Raw genomic sequence first — 17,392 nt, 5'->3', positions numbered from 1 at the left:
GGTGAGGGGTTGAGGGTGAGGGGTTGAGGGTGAGGTGTTGAGGGTGAGGTGTTGAGGGTGAGGGGTTGTACCTGCGCCCACTTGCCCGGGTGTACCCGTACCGTGTTAGCTACTTTCACCCTGGCACTGGGGCATCCTTGTCTGTAGCACCCCCTTTTCTAGGATCTTTCACTTCCTGAAGCGAGTACCGTCAGGGTTTTTCCGCCAAACAGGAACTAGCTGACTTAGCTTTCACTAATATGCATTGCCCTCTGCCTGGTCCAAGCCCTTTGCAGCAAGAATATTAACCATCTGTCACTTGTGACTGTAGCGTTGCGGGTGTCGGGAAAATATATGAACTCTGCACGAATCCCACCCTTCACTGCTTTTGATGTAACTTCGGAGACTAGTGGTTTTATATAGATCTTTGGAGCGCTTTGCATGAGCCCAGTTACATTATTCATTTTTTGAATCACAGGATGTTGAGCCGAGGCCGGGCTCGAACCTGCTTCCCTGAGCTCCAAAGTCGGCAACTCTAGCTGTTATGTCACAGTCTCCCCCACACTCCTCTGGGCCTCGTCAGACGCATCACCATGGTCGCGCTGAAAAGTGGCTCTCCATGCTCATAAATGGTTTTACACGTGTGGAGTTGAGGAAGCCAGGCATTTTTCTTTATACCTCCATTTTTCGTATTTTTTATGCGGTCGGGCCTGACCCCCCGACATCCCTTAGCGAGCTATCTCACTTATCCTTTTATGAGAACGCAGCTTGGCCTATTCACCTAGTTGCCCGGGTGGTGGCTACCATAGGCATACCTTCCTATCTTGATGAAAGAACGTTGCGCTAGTCCTACCAGGATTTGCTGGTTAATGTAGTAATTAACACGCTCGTGATTTCCCAACCTTACTTCTGTCCTGAAGGTACTTCCGAAATGACAGGGAACCAAGAACCCCTGTACATGGGTAGCTGTCTTAACTGGCGTTATAAAAACGCTCCCTGCAACCCCAACTGTCTCTGTTATATAGCGCGACTCGCCCCGGGGGTATTGGAGCGCTTTACCTGGGCACCGTAATGACCTTACGCCTTCAGGCGCGGGGAGATTAAGTGCTTAGCCCAGAATCACCTAATGACTTTCATTCTGAAAGCATCTAGGTTCTTGCCTGTCGCCTCATGGGCTTTTATAACATGTTTCATTTTCACTGTCTTATTGCCGTAAAATGCATGCCCAGGCATACTGGGGACACTCTCCCGCTCTGGACCTGCTTAGGGCAAGCCCCCACCCCGCGTCTCCCAGTGTAATGGCCGTCTGGGCGGCAGGCACAAGTGCTCCTCTGCTCAAGTTCCCGAAAAACTTTCACTTCCAGCCCTGCATTTTATCGCACACAAAGAGGTCGGGGGAAGGCCAGCAGACAAATATATCCTGAGCTGGAAAACTATCCGCCACTAATCTGGTTGTCCTACAGCAAACTAAGACTCTATACAGCTGACCCTCGACCACCGAATCAGATTGCCCTGCTGCCGGTATGCTGTCGCTAATCTTGTAATTGCGCAGTTCTCAGCTTGCATTCTGAAGGTTTTGGCTTCTTCTCTGAGCCAAACTGGATTCTTGTGCGCAGCTGGGCCAGCACGCAAGGGCTCGGTATCTGTGTCTATTCAGCCGATGCAGCATGGGGGTGTGGTGCGAGGAGTGTTTCTCAAAACACAAGCACGTTTGAGGCGATGGTAGCGCCAGTTTCTAATCCTCATTTCCTGCATGGAAGCGCCCGGGGCATGTATCGTGTAGCATAGTCCTCCGTCTATTGTTAACTACTTTATTTACGCTATTTCCCTGGTGTCTCTTTGCTGAGATCCCATGTTGGCACGAGTGTCTGATGTAAAAGCAGCGCGGAACTGCTCTAAGGCTCTACCCTGACCTCCCCGCCAGGGTCGGCAGCCGCAGCGTGAGATAACCCGACCGGCCTGTGCCAACGGCTACTCTTGCCATTTTTTTTTTTTTTTTTTTTTTTTTACTCGCGCCCTTAGGTGGCCCGCCGCCATACTGCGATGTGAGAAACCCTGCCTGAGGTAACATTGCAAACATGTCCTTCTGCGGGTGCGCCGCCATAAGTGCTGCAACATCGATCTCTAGCCTATCGAGGCTGCTAGGTATCGGGCGCATTTTACCTCCCTATTTCCCTGTACCTTGCCTTGCCTTGTCTCTTACCTCCTTTGATGGCTGTGGGGGCACTGTCGCCCGCCCCGGCCTATGTCCTCTCGGGGGCACCACCGCCCGCGCCGACCGCCGCCTGGTACCGACCTGGCTGCTGTGCCTTAGTTGTCCCAGCTGCTTGTGCCACAATCTGCCAGCTGCCCTGGATCGCTTCTTTGTGAGCACCGCCGTTCTGGCCTAAGGTGCATTCGGGTCGCCGTTCTGGCACCCTGCTCCGCCTCGGTCGCCTTCCGACAGCTGGTGGTTGATCACGAACTCCTGCACCCCGGTTTCCGCGAGGTGCCGCCTAGCTCTGTTGTCGTCCTGCTGCTTGCTCTGTCCTGCGAGTCGGAGGGGGTACCTTCGCTTCTGGCTCTTGCTCGGTCGGTTCCTGCGAGTCCCTTCCTCCTTGGAGGCTGCCTGGCGAGGCTGCTGGGCCGTGGGGGACTCGAAATCCGTCGGGTCGTTGCTCCTGGATGAACCCACCCCCGGGGTGCATGGTGCTGCAGAGGAGGCTCCCGCTCGCAGCTGGGCAGCCCAGACAGAGCGGCAGGTTGGAGAGGCACTTCTCCGCTCTCCCCGCGGGCGCCGCCATAGTGCTTTCCGTCTTCCTCTCCTTCTTCCCCGGGCTGCGGGGGCGGGCACTTCCGGCCGGCCGCGCTAGGATTGGCCGGCCGGCCAGTCACGGGGCGGGAAACGGGAAGAAGAGACGCAGTAGTGCCGGCAATGCCGGACCAGACACGGGGGCGTTCCCGGCGTCCCGTGACGTCGGCAAAAGCCAAAGAATGTCGGGAACGCCCCCGTGTCTGGTCCGGCATTGACGGACAGGCCCCTCGTCCAATGGCAAGGCTCCGTTTACGGAGCCAGCCAATCAAGGACGAGGGCCGAACCAAGCCACCCTACAGTTAACATCAGGTTTTCGCCTGCGCCGAAAAGATGCGCAGAGCGCATCTTCGGCGAGGCAAAACCTAAAAAGCATACATTATTCTAATTATTCTCTAGATAGCGATGTATCAAATGATGCACAACATGTACAGTATCCTTATCAGCATTCACTTCTAAAATCAATGCACAACGATTTTAGGTCATGCATTTAACATATATCAAAGAAAGAATAGTTTTAAGTTTATTTATACGATTTCTACTTTTTTATAGGTTTACATAAAAAACTAAACAGTTTTCCCATTTGAAAAACGTGCAACATCATAGTGTAGGATTAGGAAATATTTCCAATATTATTTGAAAATACAGCAACCTAAATTTATAGTCAGAAGTTACATTTGACACTTTAATTTTACAACTAATCGCTGCATTGTGTGTTATGTTTTCTAGTCGGTAACATTTTTGTCATTTTCCCCACTGTACTTTGTCAAATGTGCCAGCTCGACTGCTACATTGAAAAGGCAGCATAAATATTTAAATGAATGGACAAGATGCAGCTTCCGTTCACAATGTGGCGTGTGGGGATGTTGTATTCTTTTGGCAAGACAGGAATGGCAAGGAAAACCAGTTATGCGGCCTCTGGTAATGGAGGTTGGGCCTCATTTAGATCTTGGCGGACGGGTTACTCCATCACAACAGTGACAGATATCCAGTCTGCTGAAATATAAATCATGTAGGGTATAATGGGATTCTGATTTCAGTGGATGGGGTATTCGTCAATGTTGGCACGGAGAAACCCGTCAGCTGAAATCTAAATCAGGTCCTCAGTTATTTACACTACTGCCTTACCGCATTTTCTGTGAAAAATTGTATCAGAATTAAATGCACTAGTATAAGCTGCCATTGCCCTGCCAATATTCATAAGCCGATCATCAGCATGCAATGGCCTCTAGTTGGACTTTGGCATTGGTGGTGCTCAGTGGGTCAACTTTTGTTGGCACCTCCACCCCAAGTGACCAGATTCCCTCACTAGCACCCTCCTATGGTGCCCTCACCTCGCCATAGCCCATCTCTCTCATTTATATAATCTGGTTTACAGCACTACTTATCCCAATGTGGGGTGTCAGAGCACATTCTTTTTCAAACATATATTGCACATAGACACAGAATCATACAAGTGTGTATATCAGTCTGCTTAGCTCAGAGTGTTGGAATCAACCAGCCTGGGTTGCCTCATCAGTGCACCAGTCTATCTTAGACTGTGTGTAATATATTGTTTAAAATAAATGACCTAGATTACACAGTGCTTTCTGTCATTGGCTGGGACATCATAGCACTGTAAATACGGGTCATTATTTCCAGTCCACCAACGGATTTAAATCAGTGCCCCTGAGGCTACACACTTGCACATCTGAAGTAATCGCATTACCAACTAACCTTTCTTAGCACAGCAATGCATTTCCCACAGATAAGTTTGACTTACATATATTTTTCATTTAAGGTGCGTGCAGTACTTGTTACATGCAGTTACCTGTAGAAGAAAGGTCAACAACATAATTTCAAACAGGGCACAAGTCCTAAAAAAGAAGTGGGAAGACTAACCAAGTTAGGCAGTATGCATGTGACATCATTGATATAGCATCGCAGTGCATGACATCGTGACTCCTGACATTGCAACTGGAATCACAGGAAATGACCCAACAGGAAGTGACATCACAGGACAGGACATCAGATATGAAGACCATACACATAAGTTAAGCAGTTCAATCATGAGTACATTTAAGAGTATTACAACATTTAACAAACACGATTTTGCATTGGGGTTGTGGCAAAAAAATCTGGGCCTCAAATAATAAGTTTCTGATTTTTTTTAACTCTGCCTAAAAAAAATTGGCAGAGAAGAAACATGGTAGTAGATCTGTTCTGCTTAATTGGTGGCAAAGTCTGCATTTTAAAATACCTTATGGGGTGAAGGCACTAGCCGCAGAGAACTTTTTCTGCCTAGTAAATCTTGCAGGCTAATAATAAAGGTAAGACAACTCTGGAGGTTGATACTTTTGCTAGAGAGATCTGTGTTTTGTATAGTCCCAGATTTGAAACAAAGTAGTATAGAAAGTTAATGTGCCTTCTGCAAAGCACATCATGTAATATGCATGTGACAGAATTTTATTTACGTAGCTAGGTAAATGGGTTACTGCTTTTAACACGGAGATCCTTTTGTTAGTTGCAGTTTATAAATTGTAATCCTTCTAATATAGCACAGTGAGCTACAAAGACCTTATTGTCTGTATACAATGTGTATGTTATGTAAGGTGCTCTGACACCCTGCATTGGGATGAGTAGCTCTATAAAAGAAATAAAATAGTGGTATTTAAATTGTTATTTCTGAAAATACTAGGACAGACCAACACATCTGACATTCTTTGAGTGCCTATACATCTCTTATATACAGGAAAAAAGCCAAAAGCTGGCTTCTTTTAAGTACCTGTGAAGTGATAAGCTGTGTGCCTTTGTTTTCTCTGTGTTGCATTTGCATCTAAGTGTGAAGCTCTGAAGCTCCAGACTGTGCCCAGCCAGTATCATATTGGAACAAAAGGAGGCCAGATGACCAGTTAACTTTGGTCTTTATCTTTGGCCTGGTTGGAGGTGAAAATTAAGAAGCCCCCTCGCCTCTTGCACGTTGGTGCTGGGACATTGCTGCAGGGAATGGAAAACAGACTACGTGCATGTTCTGCTGAATGTGTCCCAGTGTCTGAAAATTACACCGGGACAAGTTTAGCATTTATCAGGTGGGACGCAACTTCTTGGAAGTGTGGACGGTGTCTACCCTGTGAAAATAGTGTGTGAACGCTGTGTACCCACATCTTGTGCCCTGGTTACAGAACATTTTGTTCTTTTTAGCTATGTGTCTTACCCAATCCCCTCACTTACTGGTCCAGGCCCGTTGAACTCATGACCACAGTTCCCAAACTATTTTATGCAATTCAACCTCTGCTTATAAGTAAGTAAACTGCTGGAGCATGAAAGGCAGAGGAAACCTGCAACAAAATTAAATGTATTTTTTTAATCAATGGGACATATTCCAGCGAGTCACCGAGATTAGTGTACAGATGGGACCTGCCCCGAGTCCTGTTGCCACTCTTATCACTTTAGCAGGGAGCTGAGGTTTCTGGCAAATAACGCCCCTCCGAGCTTGGACATCGCTCTACAGCTAGCACTGGACCACAGTCCGATTAGGAGGGCAGGGATTTACTACGGTGCTGCTCTAAAAAGAAAATGAGGCGGCATTGGCAAGGTATAGTCGGAAGTCTGCAAATGAATATACATGTACAGGCTCACTCACTCAGGCCATTCAGCATACGTAGAGCACCCAGGCTTGACTACACACATTGAACTATTTTCCAAGCACAGATTGACAATGCATTGTCGAGTGATGGCAGTCCTTGCAATAAGCGCAACAGTGGCAGTTAGAAGAAATGCATAAACTAGTTGTTTGCCAAATCTCAGGAGTGATGTGCACATGTGACTCATACCATGAGAAGTAACAATGTACAGGTAGACTCAGAATACGTTTAGGAGTGGACAGATGGCAGCGTACCTATCTCACCAGCGTGGCCCGAGTGCATATAGCCTGCACAAACTGTGCATTTCACCAAGTATGTGATGCAGCAATGCCACTCCACACCATGAGGGGTGTACAGCACTCATGTGAAGAGCCAACATAGCCAGGGCCGGCCTTAGGCATGTGCAAGCTGTGCACCTGCACAGGGCCACCAAACCCCAGGGGCCACCACACCAATATATATCCTTAATATATTTATCCTCTGAGGATGGATACATATTTGTGTGGCGGCCCCTGGCAGGGATTTGGCGGCCTCCGGCTCAGTTCCACTTCTAAACACCCTGACCCCCCCTCCTCTTTACTGGCCTCCGCGCTCTGCCCCACCCAGACCCCCTATTCTGGGGCCCCCTACCTACGCACCCTGCCCAGGGCCACCATGACCCTAGAGCCGCCCCTGACATAGCCCAGCGTACGGTACACAATGTGCTTTGCACACCCAGTATGTGATGGACTGATTGGCAGAACAAATGCTGCAATGCTATGATTCTCAGAAAAGAGATCTGAGTCAGTGATTAATTTGAGCCGGTACTTTCCGGTGCTCAGCACCGGCCCTTAATTGGTTTCCCTTGCTCAGCGCCAGCACCTAATTGTCAACGCCATACTCAGAACAGTCTACCACATGGTGGCGCTGCTCATCTAATTTAGAGATGAGCAGAACAACGGTTGTTTAGAAACACAATATACATTAAAATAGTGCTAATACCTGCCTCCCAAACCATTCCTTTAGCTTTGGGAACCTGGAATAATCTGAACTGGCGCATTTACATGCAAGAGAGTTGGTTAGTAGTTATTTTGGCAGCGATGACAAGTGCGATGGGTGGTGCAAGCTGCAGTGGCCTCCTGGTCAGAGCCCTCGCACTTAATATTTTACAAATTAAGCACTGATCTGAGTACTTTCAGACATTGTATAAGCGATTTGATGAAACCTTTGTATTGAGCACTGCAATGATAGTTGTAAGTCAAAAATATATTCCAAGATCTGAAAAGCAGAAAATGGGATAACAAAAGCATAACACAAAGAATCTTGTGAACCGGAATGTATTTTTCAATGTCATACTTTGATGCAGAGCAAGAGAGAGACAGGCAGGAAAGTAGAAAGAGAAGAAATGAAAACAAAGGGAGAGAGCATTGTTGAAAACCTGTAAAAGTGAGAAAAAGACAGGAAGAGCAGGGCGATGGAATAAAGAGTCATGAGGTGGAATCAAGACTAGGTATACTTACGGACATATGTATGAAGCCAATTTCCCGTTCGGAAACAGGCCGATTCTCAGAAAAACGAAAGGGAAAAAGCCTTTTGGGATGTATCATCCCAGAACGCCCTTGCAAAATAGGGAATCGCAAAATTTGTGATTCCTTATTTTGCAAAAGTATTTAAGGAATCGCAAATTGCGATTCTAAATCCGATGTAGAAAGCACCCAAGTTGTGAGATTTCTCCTTAAGAAGCTGCAAATTACCACAAACATCAAGCTGGTGGTAATTTGCGATTTCTTTGAAAAATGCACTTTTTTGCCACATGGCGCACATATATGCCCTTAGGGCATGTATGTGTGCCACATGTGCACACATGCACATTTCCGGGGTTCTTCAGGGTGTCCTTTTGACACCCTGGCGCCCTTGAAATTGCATTCTCCATTTGCGATTCTCTAATTGAGAATCGCAAATTAAGAATGTCTTCCCATTCATTCCTATGCGCCTCTAGGCCCATAAGAATGAACGGGGAGGAATCGAAATTAAGGAATATATAGGATTCGCAAAATTATTTGCAAATCCTACATACATACAAGCACATGCATCAAGAAAAGCTTTTGCGAGTCCTTAATTGCGATTATTAAGGAATTGCAATTAAGGACACTCAAAAGCCTATGCATGTAGGAATCGCTATTAAAATAGCGATTCCTAAACATTCCTTAATTGCGACTCGCAAATTGTGAGTCACAATTAAGGAATGCCTTCCCATTCATTCCTATGGGACTACAGGCCCACAGGCCCATAGGAATGAATAGGAAACTGCACATGCAATTTCAAGGGTGCAAGGGTGCCCAAAGGACACCCTGTTGCACCCCTGAAATTGCTCCGTGCACACATGTTGCGCACACATATGCCCCAAGGGCATGTGTGTGTGTAACCTACAACTTTGAAAAATGCACTTTAGTGCATTTTTCAACATTTTTGCAAATTACCATCAAGTTCATGGTAATTTGCGCCCCCTAATAGCGAAATCGCTATTTTAAAGTGGTTCTTGCATTGCATTTAAGGAATTGCAAATTGCGAATCTTTAAATGCAATTGCAATTTGAGAAATCGCAATTACTTGCGAATTCTGAAATTGCGAGTGCCTTGAACCTTGATGCATCACAAAAGGCCCTTTTTACGGGTGCAAACGGACGATTTTTGTGAATCGCACCGTTTGGGCTTGCAAAAGTGGTTGATGCATGTGCCTGATAGCGTTTTGCGATTCTCAAATAGCCATTCTCAAAAAATCACTATTTGAGAATCGCAAATGTATCCTTTCATACATATGCCCCTTAGTATTTTGAAACCCTTGGCATTTAGTAGTGCTGATGGTGGACTCCACAGAAAAAGGCCCTTGCTCTTATTTTTTTTTTCTTTCAAATTTAGACACTGACCCCATACAATGCATGCCAAAGTCCATAAGGTGTTCAATGCCTAGTGTGTGGACAATCAGTGCTTCCCCAACAAAGCCCACCATGCTTATCATGTGCCAATTGGGATATCTCATATTCAGGTGCATTTTAAGGACCGCCTTACATCAGTGTGGTAATAGTAGTTGGGAAGAAATGCATGCTATTTTTCACATAATCAAAGGATGTGACAATTGACAAGGACAACACTTAATAAAATATCTGGGACTTTATATGATTTAGATGTGGCCAGATAGGTACAACACCTGAACAAACGATTGTGCCCAAAGATGTACACCTAAACAAAGAAACAGACTGCCTGCACCATCTTCCATGTCCTGAGTCTTGCTCTGTCCAGATAGCAGACTCCGCATCAACCTCTGATTCAAAAATTGGTTCCAAACTAGAAAACTAGAACAACAGTTCACGTGGTTGCATGGATGTGCATCACACCTGCAGACAGGGTTGACTTTGGGGCAGCGTGACCAGTGCGACCACTTTGGGCGCTGACCTGGAGGGGGAGCACTGACCTCAGGGGGTGATGTGCTTAGCAATAATATATGGTTTAAAAGCACCTGCTGCAGAGTTCCTTGTGAGTCCAACTTTCAGGCAGCAATAAAAATGTCATAATAGGAGCTTTGTCTAGTACCAGTTTTGTCTCACCATAAAGTAGTGCAAAGGGTTAATATGGCTGCTACATAGAACAGATCTGTATTTTTTTGTGGATAGCTGAGTGGATTAGTAAATCTAGCCTTTACCAGCCCTTCAAAACAAATAAAATGTATTTGAGAGAGGGGCTGTGTAGACAAGTCCGGATTGGCCGTACTGGGCATCAGGCATTTTTACGAGAGGCTGGAACATTGGGGGCATGTTTTGCAGCTGCGGAGCTGCAATATAAGCCCCCAGTAACAACAGCAGCAAGCAACCGTTTCCAACCTCCCAGAGCCAGGCAGTGTTTCCCCAGGGGCTGGTTCGCGAAAATTGCCAGGGCTGCTTTGGGCTCCCAGTCTGGCCTTGTTAGGAGAAATGAGGAGTACTTTTGCTGGGTGGTAGCGAGGGAATCTGAGGAGGAGGCCACAGAGGGTGACGCCCCAAAGAATTATTGCACCGGGCGCCACCAGCTCTATAGTCTGCCCGCCTACAGAAAATGGCAGTTGAATAATTTGCTCCCTTCAGAATGTTAAAGATTTCTCAGTGGTCAGTTAGCTGGGGCCCAGCTGCCACTGTTTCTGAATATAAGCCAGCTAGCGCTTTTAGCTGAATCAGAGTTCACCTTTTGACTTGGAAAACGTCTGTAAACCTATGCGAAAAAAGATTGACACGGTGGAATTGTAATTCACCGTCTCTCAATGCTTGGTAAAGATACTACAGGACTAAGGGAAAGACCTTGTTCCACTGTAGCCTTAAGAAGAGAAAGAGACGGATTGCTCCACATACACAGTCTGTCATACTCCAACCTAGAGTCCAGCTATCTATTGGACTGCTGTGAGAAATGTTGTGCTACAGAGACTGTCAAAACCGGAGTCCTTTCTCTGCTGCCTAGCCTGACCGTTATTGTGACACCAAGGCCCTGATTCTAAGTAAAGGTGTTATTTTTCGCACTTGGGGCCCGATGTAGGTCGCCCAATACCGGTCGGTAACGGCTGATTTCGGCCGTTACCGACCGGTATTTGGCTTTTGACATGTAGGTGGCTCTGAATTTACAGAATGGGTATATTTACCGATTCAGTAAATTTACCGCTTCAGTATTTTTCCGAATCGATAAATATACCGATTCTATAAATCCATATGTAGGTGGCACAGTTTGCAGTGCCACAGGCCCTTAGGAATTCTTAATTTACCACCCAATCCTATTGGGTGGTAAAATGCCGAATTCCAGTGTACATGCACATCTGTGCATGTACACCTATGCCATGTGACACACAGACATGCCCTTAGGGCATGTATGTGTGCCACATGGCACACAAGCCTGCAATTGGGGTGCTACAGGGTGTCAAAGTGACACCCCGTTCCCCCTGCCAGGATTCGGTATTTACTGAATCGGTAAATACCGATTCAGTATTTCCCATTGATTCCTATGGGCTTCAAGGCCCATAGGAATCAATGGAAAATACCGATTCGGTATTTACCGATTCGGTAAATACCGAATCTTACAGAATCGGTAATTGAAAAAGAAAAATTACCTACATCTGCCTACTTCCAATTTACCTACTCTTAAATACCGAATCGGTATGATTCGGTATTTAAGAGTAGGTAAATCAGAATTACCTACATCTGGCCCTTGGTGCATAACGATACTTTGTAGTTAGATATTTATCTGGTGTGATAAATAGCACCTATTGCAAGTTTGAGGGAATAATATGCAGATTTTGGAGTTGAACACTCCAAAATCCGCATGGTACACTAAATACCATACATATTTCTCCTGTTAAATTTCGGCAGGTTGTGTTGCAGAAATTTATCAAATGTTGGATTATTTATCGCATTTGATAATTACCGACTGCATTAAATAAAAACAGATTCGTAATTCCGTCCCTTGTGAAAACAGGGGTTTGCACACAGGACTGGATTAAGTGTGCCACAGGACCTGTAGATGCACCTTGTGAAATTGCTAGTCAATTGTGTTGACCATGGGTTCTCACACTTTCCCTTTTCAGTGTCCCTAACATCTGTGTCGCAACTAAAAAGTGATGAGCCAGACAGTTTACTCTTCTATGGGGCTGACTTGTGCATGAGTGCCCATGGAACTCCATAGAAGTACCACAGCACAGTGTTCTCTCTGATGCTGTGTCAACTTGTCTTTTAAGGCTTGTGAGCCTCTGTAGTATTGGTGTGCCAGAGTCACCATTCCTCCTGAGGTTGTGCTTACTGGTGCATTGTGGACCTCATAAACCTCTGTATAACCATCCCCATCTGCATCATGAGCCAGTAACTCGAGATATGAGTCCTTCAAGCCACTGACTCTACACCAAGAACTTCAGATTTTATATGCAAACATGCCCAGAAGAGTCTATGGCTCCCCAAAATGAACACAACTGGTGCCGGAGATGCAGAACCATGTCTGCAGCTAGTCAAATAAACTGTGTTAATTTCCCAATCTCTTTGAAGCTGAGTAAACATGAGGTGCACGCCTTATACTTACTTAGAACCCATGCATGGCTAGAAATCTACTCTGAAAATGGTATCTCTGCGACCACTGTGACCGTCTTCATTGGGCACAAACTTGATTCAGAGTATTGGCAGAACCTGACCAAAATTATGATTAATGCAATTTTAATCCATTAGATACTATGCATCTTTTTGTCATAAGTAAAGCCTCATCACTTTTTATAAAAGAAATAACACTGCCTGGACATTCTATATATTGTAAGTGATATATGTGGTCACTGAAACTTGACATTCAATCTCATTTCTTACTCCATGAATAACATTTGAGACTTCGACCTTACTATTCCTGAAAGTCAAAACGTGAAAGGGAGGTGCCGGTCAATTCAATGAGCTAACAGTAGTATGTGGCGTCTGTGGTTCCAGGGAATATACCAATATCTGGCACAATGAATGCCTAGCTGCTGGTGAGATCCACAGGCTTGAGAGAACTGGACTGACAATGGAGTGTATGTAGTTCAGTCCTTTAGTCACTCAATTATAGCTACTTCCTTCACCACTTTGTGGTTGCCAGGAAGGCTGGAAGATTCATCTTAAGACAGTCCATGAAGAACCTGCCAGTGGGATATCAGTATTGTGAAAATCCATTACTCACTGCTTATGTGCGCCTTTTTATTTATTACATCAGGATGCTGGCTTCGTGAAACACACGAGGGGGGAGATTGCTCTCTCTCTTTCCCTTTCCCTTGCGACTGCGTTGGTTACAGCTGGCATGCGCCATGCATACTCCTTTGCCCCATAGGGCTACGGTGTGTGCATTAGTCTAGCATGGGTTTTGTATAAAATATGATGCCCAGACACAATTCAAAGTTGTTCCCACTTTGCGTGCCTCACAGTGCAATACGTATGCAAAGTCGGAAAAAGAATGTATGGCGTTATAACGCATACTTTTACAACGCATACCTTTAAAACGCATTTTTTACAACACAACATCCATTACAACGCATTCCATTACAGCGCATGCCATTACAACAAATTTTTAAAAACTACCTTTACAACGCATTCCATTACAACACTTACTACCTTTACAACGCATACCATTACAACACATACCATTACATTGCATCTATGGTAAGTATTGGATAGTGTAGGGGTAAAAATTACTATTCTAACTCCATGGGGGTGCAACAGTAGGGTAAGTGTTGGATAGTGTAAGGGTACTATGCGTTGTGATGGTATGTGTTGTAATGGTATGCATTGTAATGACTGTGTTTTAATGACATGCGTTGTAATGGTATGCGTTGTAGTGTCATGCGTTGTAATGGTTGCGTTATAATGGCATGCGATGTCATGGATGTTGCGTTGTAAAAGTTTTGTTGTAATGGTAGTGCGTTGTAAAAGTTGGTTGTAAAGGTTGTTTCCCCGGAAGCAGAAGGAGAAATGAAATAATTTCTCCTTCTGTGGGCCTACTTGAAAAGGGCACATTTTTCTCTCGCTAAAACCAAACTACTTGGGTGTTTGCATGGAAATGTCCATGCTCCACCCTTGGTACACCCCATGGGGCAAAGTAATGCAAAGCAGCACTGTGCGCTGCTTCACATTACTTTTCTGTATTTCCAGTGCTAAAGCACTGGAAAGTAAATATGGAGAACAATATTTTTCTCCGATTTGCTTCACTTTTGTGACGCAAACACAGCACAAAATCTTAGTAAATCTCCCCCATAATGTTGATTAAAACAATTTTACATGGATATGGGATTGCTGCCCTTGTAATATCATGTCTGGCAGAACCAGTGTAAAAAATGTAAATAACTATTTGTATGTTTATGTAACAATTTTATTAATCTTATAATTATTGTACGGAGATTAGATGAGTGATACCATCATTGTGCAAGGTCATATGCCTTCTCTTTTAGTAATGTCATTGGGTCAGTGTCCACTTCCTCCATGTAATTTTGGAAGTCAAAGGGTGCTTGAGGTCACTTAAGTTGCAGCTGTTTTTTAGCAAATGACATGACTGATGACGCCCTGGAACGAGTATAACGGAGAAATAATAAACGGTTGGCACATCTTCACAAAATAACATGTCATTTGAATCTATTTCAGAAACATTTTGGTGCAGAACAAGATATATTTAAGAGTATACTTACATTAGAGGTTTAGGATTAATTTACCAAATGTTTTAAAAGAAAAAGCACAATGCTGCTTCTTATATGATATCAAAGATATTGTAATTCCTTTATTAGAGGCAACGATGCTAACGAACGCAGACTAAGCCACAGGAATTCTCTCTGGCCTCTACTTCGAGAGTCCTTGCCATTAAAATACTAATTTTTTAGATTGTACTGGATTTTAGCAGAGCAGCTCAAACTGACAATTTGCAGGATTGCCATAAACTGGAATGGTAAAATATGTATGGAATTTGAAAAATAATATGGTCAATGTAACAACTCCATTTCTGTTGACATAAGATAAAGTGTTACATGTTTGATGAATAATGTGCATATCAAACAAAACAAAATATTATCTGTGAATAAAATGCAATATTTTTGAATTGATACATTCTTGGTAAATTAATATCTCACTTATATTATCTATTTTTGTTCTAGGAGCTTGGCGAATAATAATCTTCAAACACTTCCAAGAGATGTTTTCAAAGGCCTGGATTCTTTAACAAACGTGTAAGAAGTCAGCGATTTGTAATATTTAAATGCAGAGCCTAAATAAATGATGACTAACTCGTTAGCGATAAAGAATATATGGTGTGGTGAAATTAGATACATTGCCACTGTATTTGCTATTATTCTTTAAATTCCACAGTGGATTTCACTTCAAGCGTAGAAAAACATGTTAACCCGATGCTATCAGAATATTTAGAAAACTACAATATTTTGCACCCCACACAGACCGGTTTTCAACCCTGCCATTGCACTGAGACTGCTCTTTTGGGGGTAGTAGAAGAAGCAAAAAAAATGCTGGACAAAGGCGACTCCACAGCCATAATCTTTTTAAATCTTAGTTCAGCATTCGATACAGTCGGCCATAACACGAAAGATTGCGGAAAGCAGGTACTTCAGGACTATCCTTTTCTTGGCTGTAGTCCTTCCTTGAAAGCAGGCCCTTCCAGGTCTTTGACGGAGCTTGTACGTCAGAGATTCTCCCCTTAGAATGGGGAGTACCTCATGGTTCACACTCGAGCCCTACTCTATTTAATGTTTACAAGCGGCCACTTGCTGAGATCGTTCATCCATTTGGGATATCAATAGTGTCTGACATGGTGCTGCCTATGCACGTAAGAGCGATGGGGCGGTGCAGCCGGGTTTGGTTGGGGATTCGACAGACGACCACAAGGAAAAATTAGGGGAAATTTAATAAATAATAAAATTTCCCTCAGCGTCGTATGTCGAAATTCCCCCCACCTGGCCCCACCGCTCTTACTTGCACGGGCCGCTGCTGTGGTATACTCTGGAGACACTCAGCTGGTCTTTTCCCTCATCCAAAGCCAGAATGCTCCCTCCTTGGAACTAGGTGCTTGCCTAGAAAAAGTTGCAGATTGGATGAACAGCTCCTGCTTTAAATTGAATGGATGAAAAATTGAGCTTATGCTGCTAGGCAACAACCTGTCGCCCTTGTTTAACCATATTGCTTTTTCCCTCTGTGCTAAGTAATTTTTTGGGCTAATTAGGGTAGATCACACTTAGACCCCTGCAAATGTTTGTCCACATAAGATATCCATGGCAAATTTGCGTCCATTTTTAAAGGTACCCCGGGATTGTGGATTCCCATGGAGGGGACCCAGAAATTAGCCAAAATACAGGATTTTACTTTTTTTCTTTTAAATGGGGAAAATGTGCTGCATATGGTATCAACAAAGGGTTTGTGGTGCTTAAATCACCATCTTCGCTGCTTTCAGGGACAGGCAGACTTTTAATCACCCGCTAGGAAGTAAGGACATATAGATCGCTCTTTATGAGGAAAATAAACAATAGCAAAGTGCAATGTTTTGAAAAAACTGCCCTCACCCACAGCATTTTGTACCATGCTTCATCATAGGGCTGCTACAGAACCTCTGCGCAGACCAACGCTAGAGGTGGAGCAATGGGTTGGGGAAGACAATACAAACATAAATAAAACAGGATCTAAAGAAAAGCAAGTGCAGACAATGAGTTAAAACTAACTAAGGGATATCCAAAAATCTATTTCATTCATGGATTCCCCTGTTAGGGCCAAGCAGTATCTCGCTACCAAAGGATGGTGGTGAAGTGAGTAAATTATCCACCATTCACCCTTCCGTTCTGAAAAGAAGTCGACAAGTTTCAGACGGATATCGTGTCGCTCCTGCCTTTCTCCTGGACTATTAGATCCCTTGTCTTACTCCCTTTCTAATATACCTTAATCTGTATATTTGATTACTGCACCTGTTATTTGTAAGAATACACAGGTCCTGTAATCACACTTCACATTGGATCGAGTTTCACTGCGGAATCTGCTTGAACAGGCGCTTGAATGAGGGCGACCCCCTGTAGTCACACATCCATCAAGGTGGGTACACCACTGGTTCAGTGTCCCTCCCAGTGCTATGTAGGCAGACTTTTGTCAGAAAACCAAAATGTTATGCACAGTTTTGGCATTTTACTGGGACAGAGCCTATTGGTACTATTTTTTGTGCTGTCAACCTTCTTCCAGTTAGTGGCAGAAATGGGTATGAAAGCATTACTAGAACCCAGAAAGTTGTACATTTCAGAAAAGTAGACAACATTCAGAATTCAGCAAGGGATCATTTGTGTAGATCTTCAAGATTTTCCCATAGAAACTAACAGTTGAATTAAAAAAATATTGAAGTTGGGGTGAAAAAAAGAGCCATTTGTGCCAAAGTTTTCACCTGTAACTTCTTTTATGGCAGATTTTTGAAAGCAATATAGTGTTACGTCCGCTGGACCCTTCTGGTTGTGGTGATATAGGACTTGTAGGTCC

The 17,392-nt window shown here is 44.3% G+C and overlaps 1 protein-coding gene across 1 annotated transcript in view; it reads left to right on the top strand.

Annotated features, from left to right (window-relative positions):
- Nucleotides 1-17,392, top strand: part of LGI1 (leucine rich glioma inactivated 1) — a 421,659-nt gene that overhangs the window by 298,467 nt on the left and 105,800 nt on the right. Inside the window, exon 5 of the mRNA XM_086922477.1 lies at nucleotides 15,028-15,099. Within this exon, the coding sequence (XP_086778603.1) occupies nucleotides 15,028-15,099 (72 nt within the window). The remainder of the gene's footprint in view (nucleotides 1-15,027; nucleotides 15,100-17,392) is intronic.

Source organism: Lissotriton vulgaris, chromosome 5, assembly GCF_964263255.1.
Source record: "Lissotriton vulgaris chromosome 5, aLisVul1.2, whole genome shotgun sequence".
Lineage (NCBI taxonomy): Eukaryota > Metazoa > Chordata > Amphibia > Caudata > Salamandridae > Lissotriton > Lissotriton vulgaris.
Note: the sequence above shows the minus strand (reverse complement) of the source record. Positions and strands in the feature narration are given on the sequence as shown.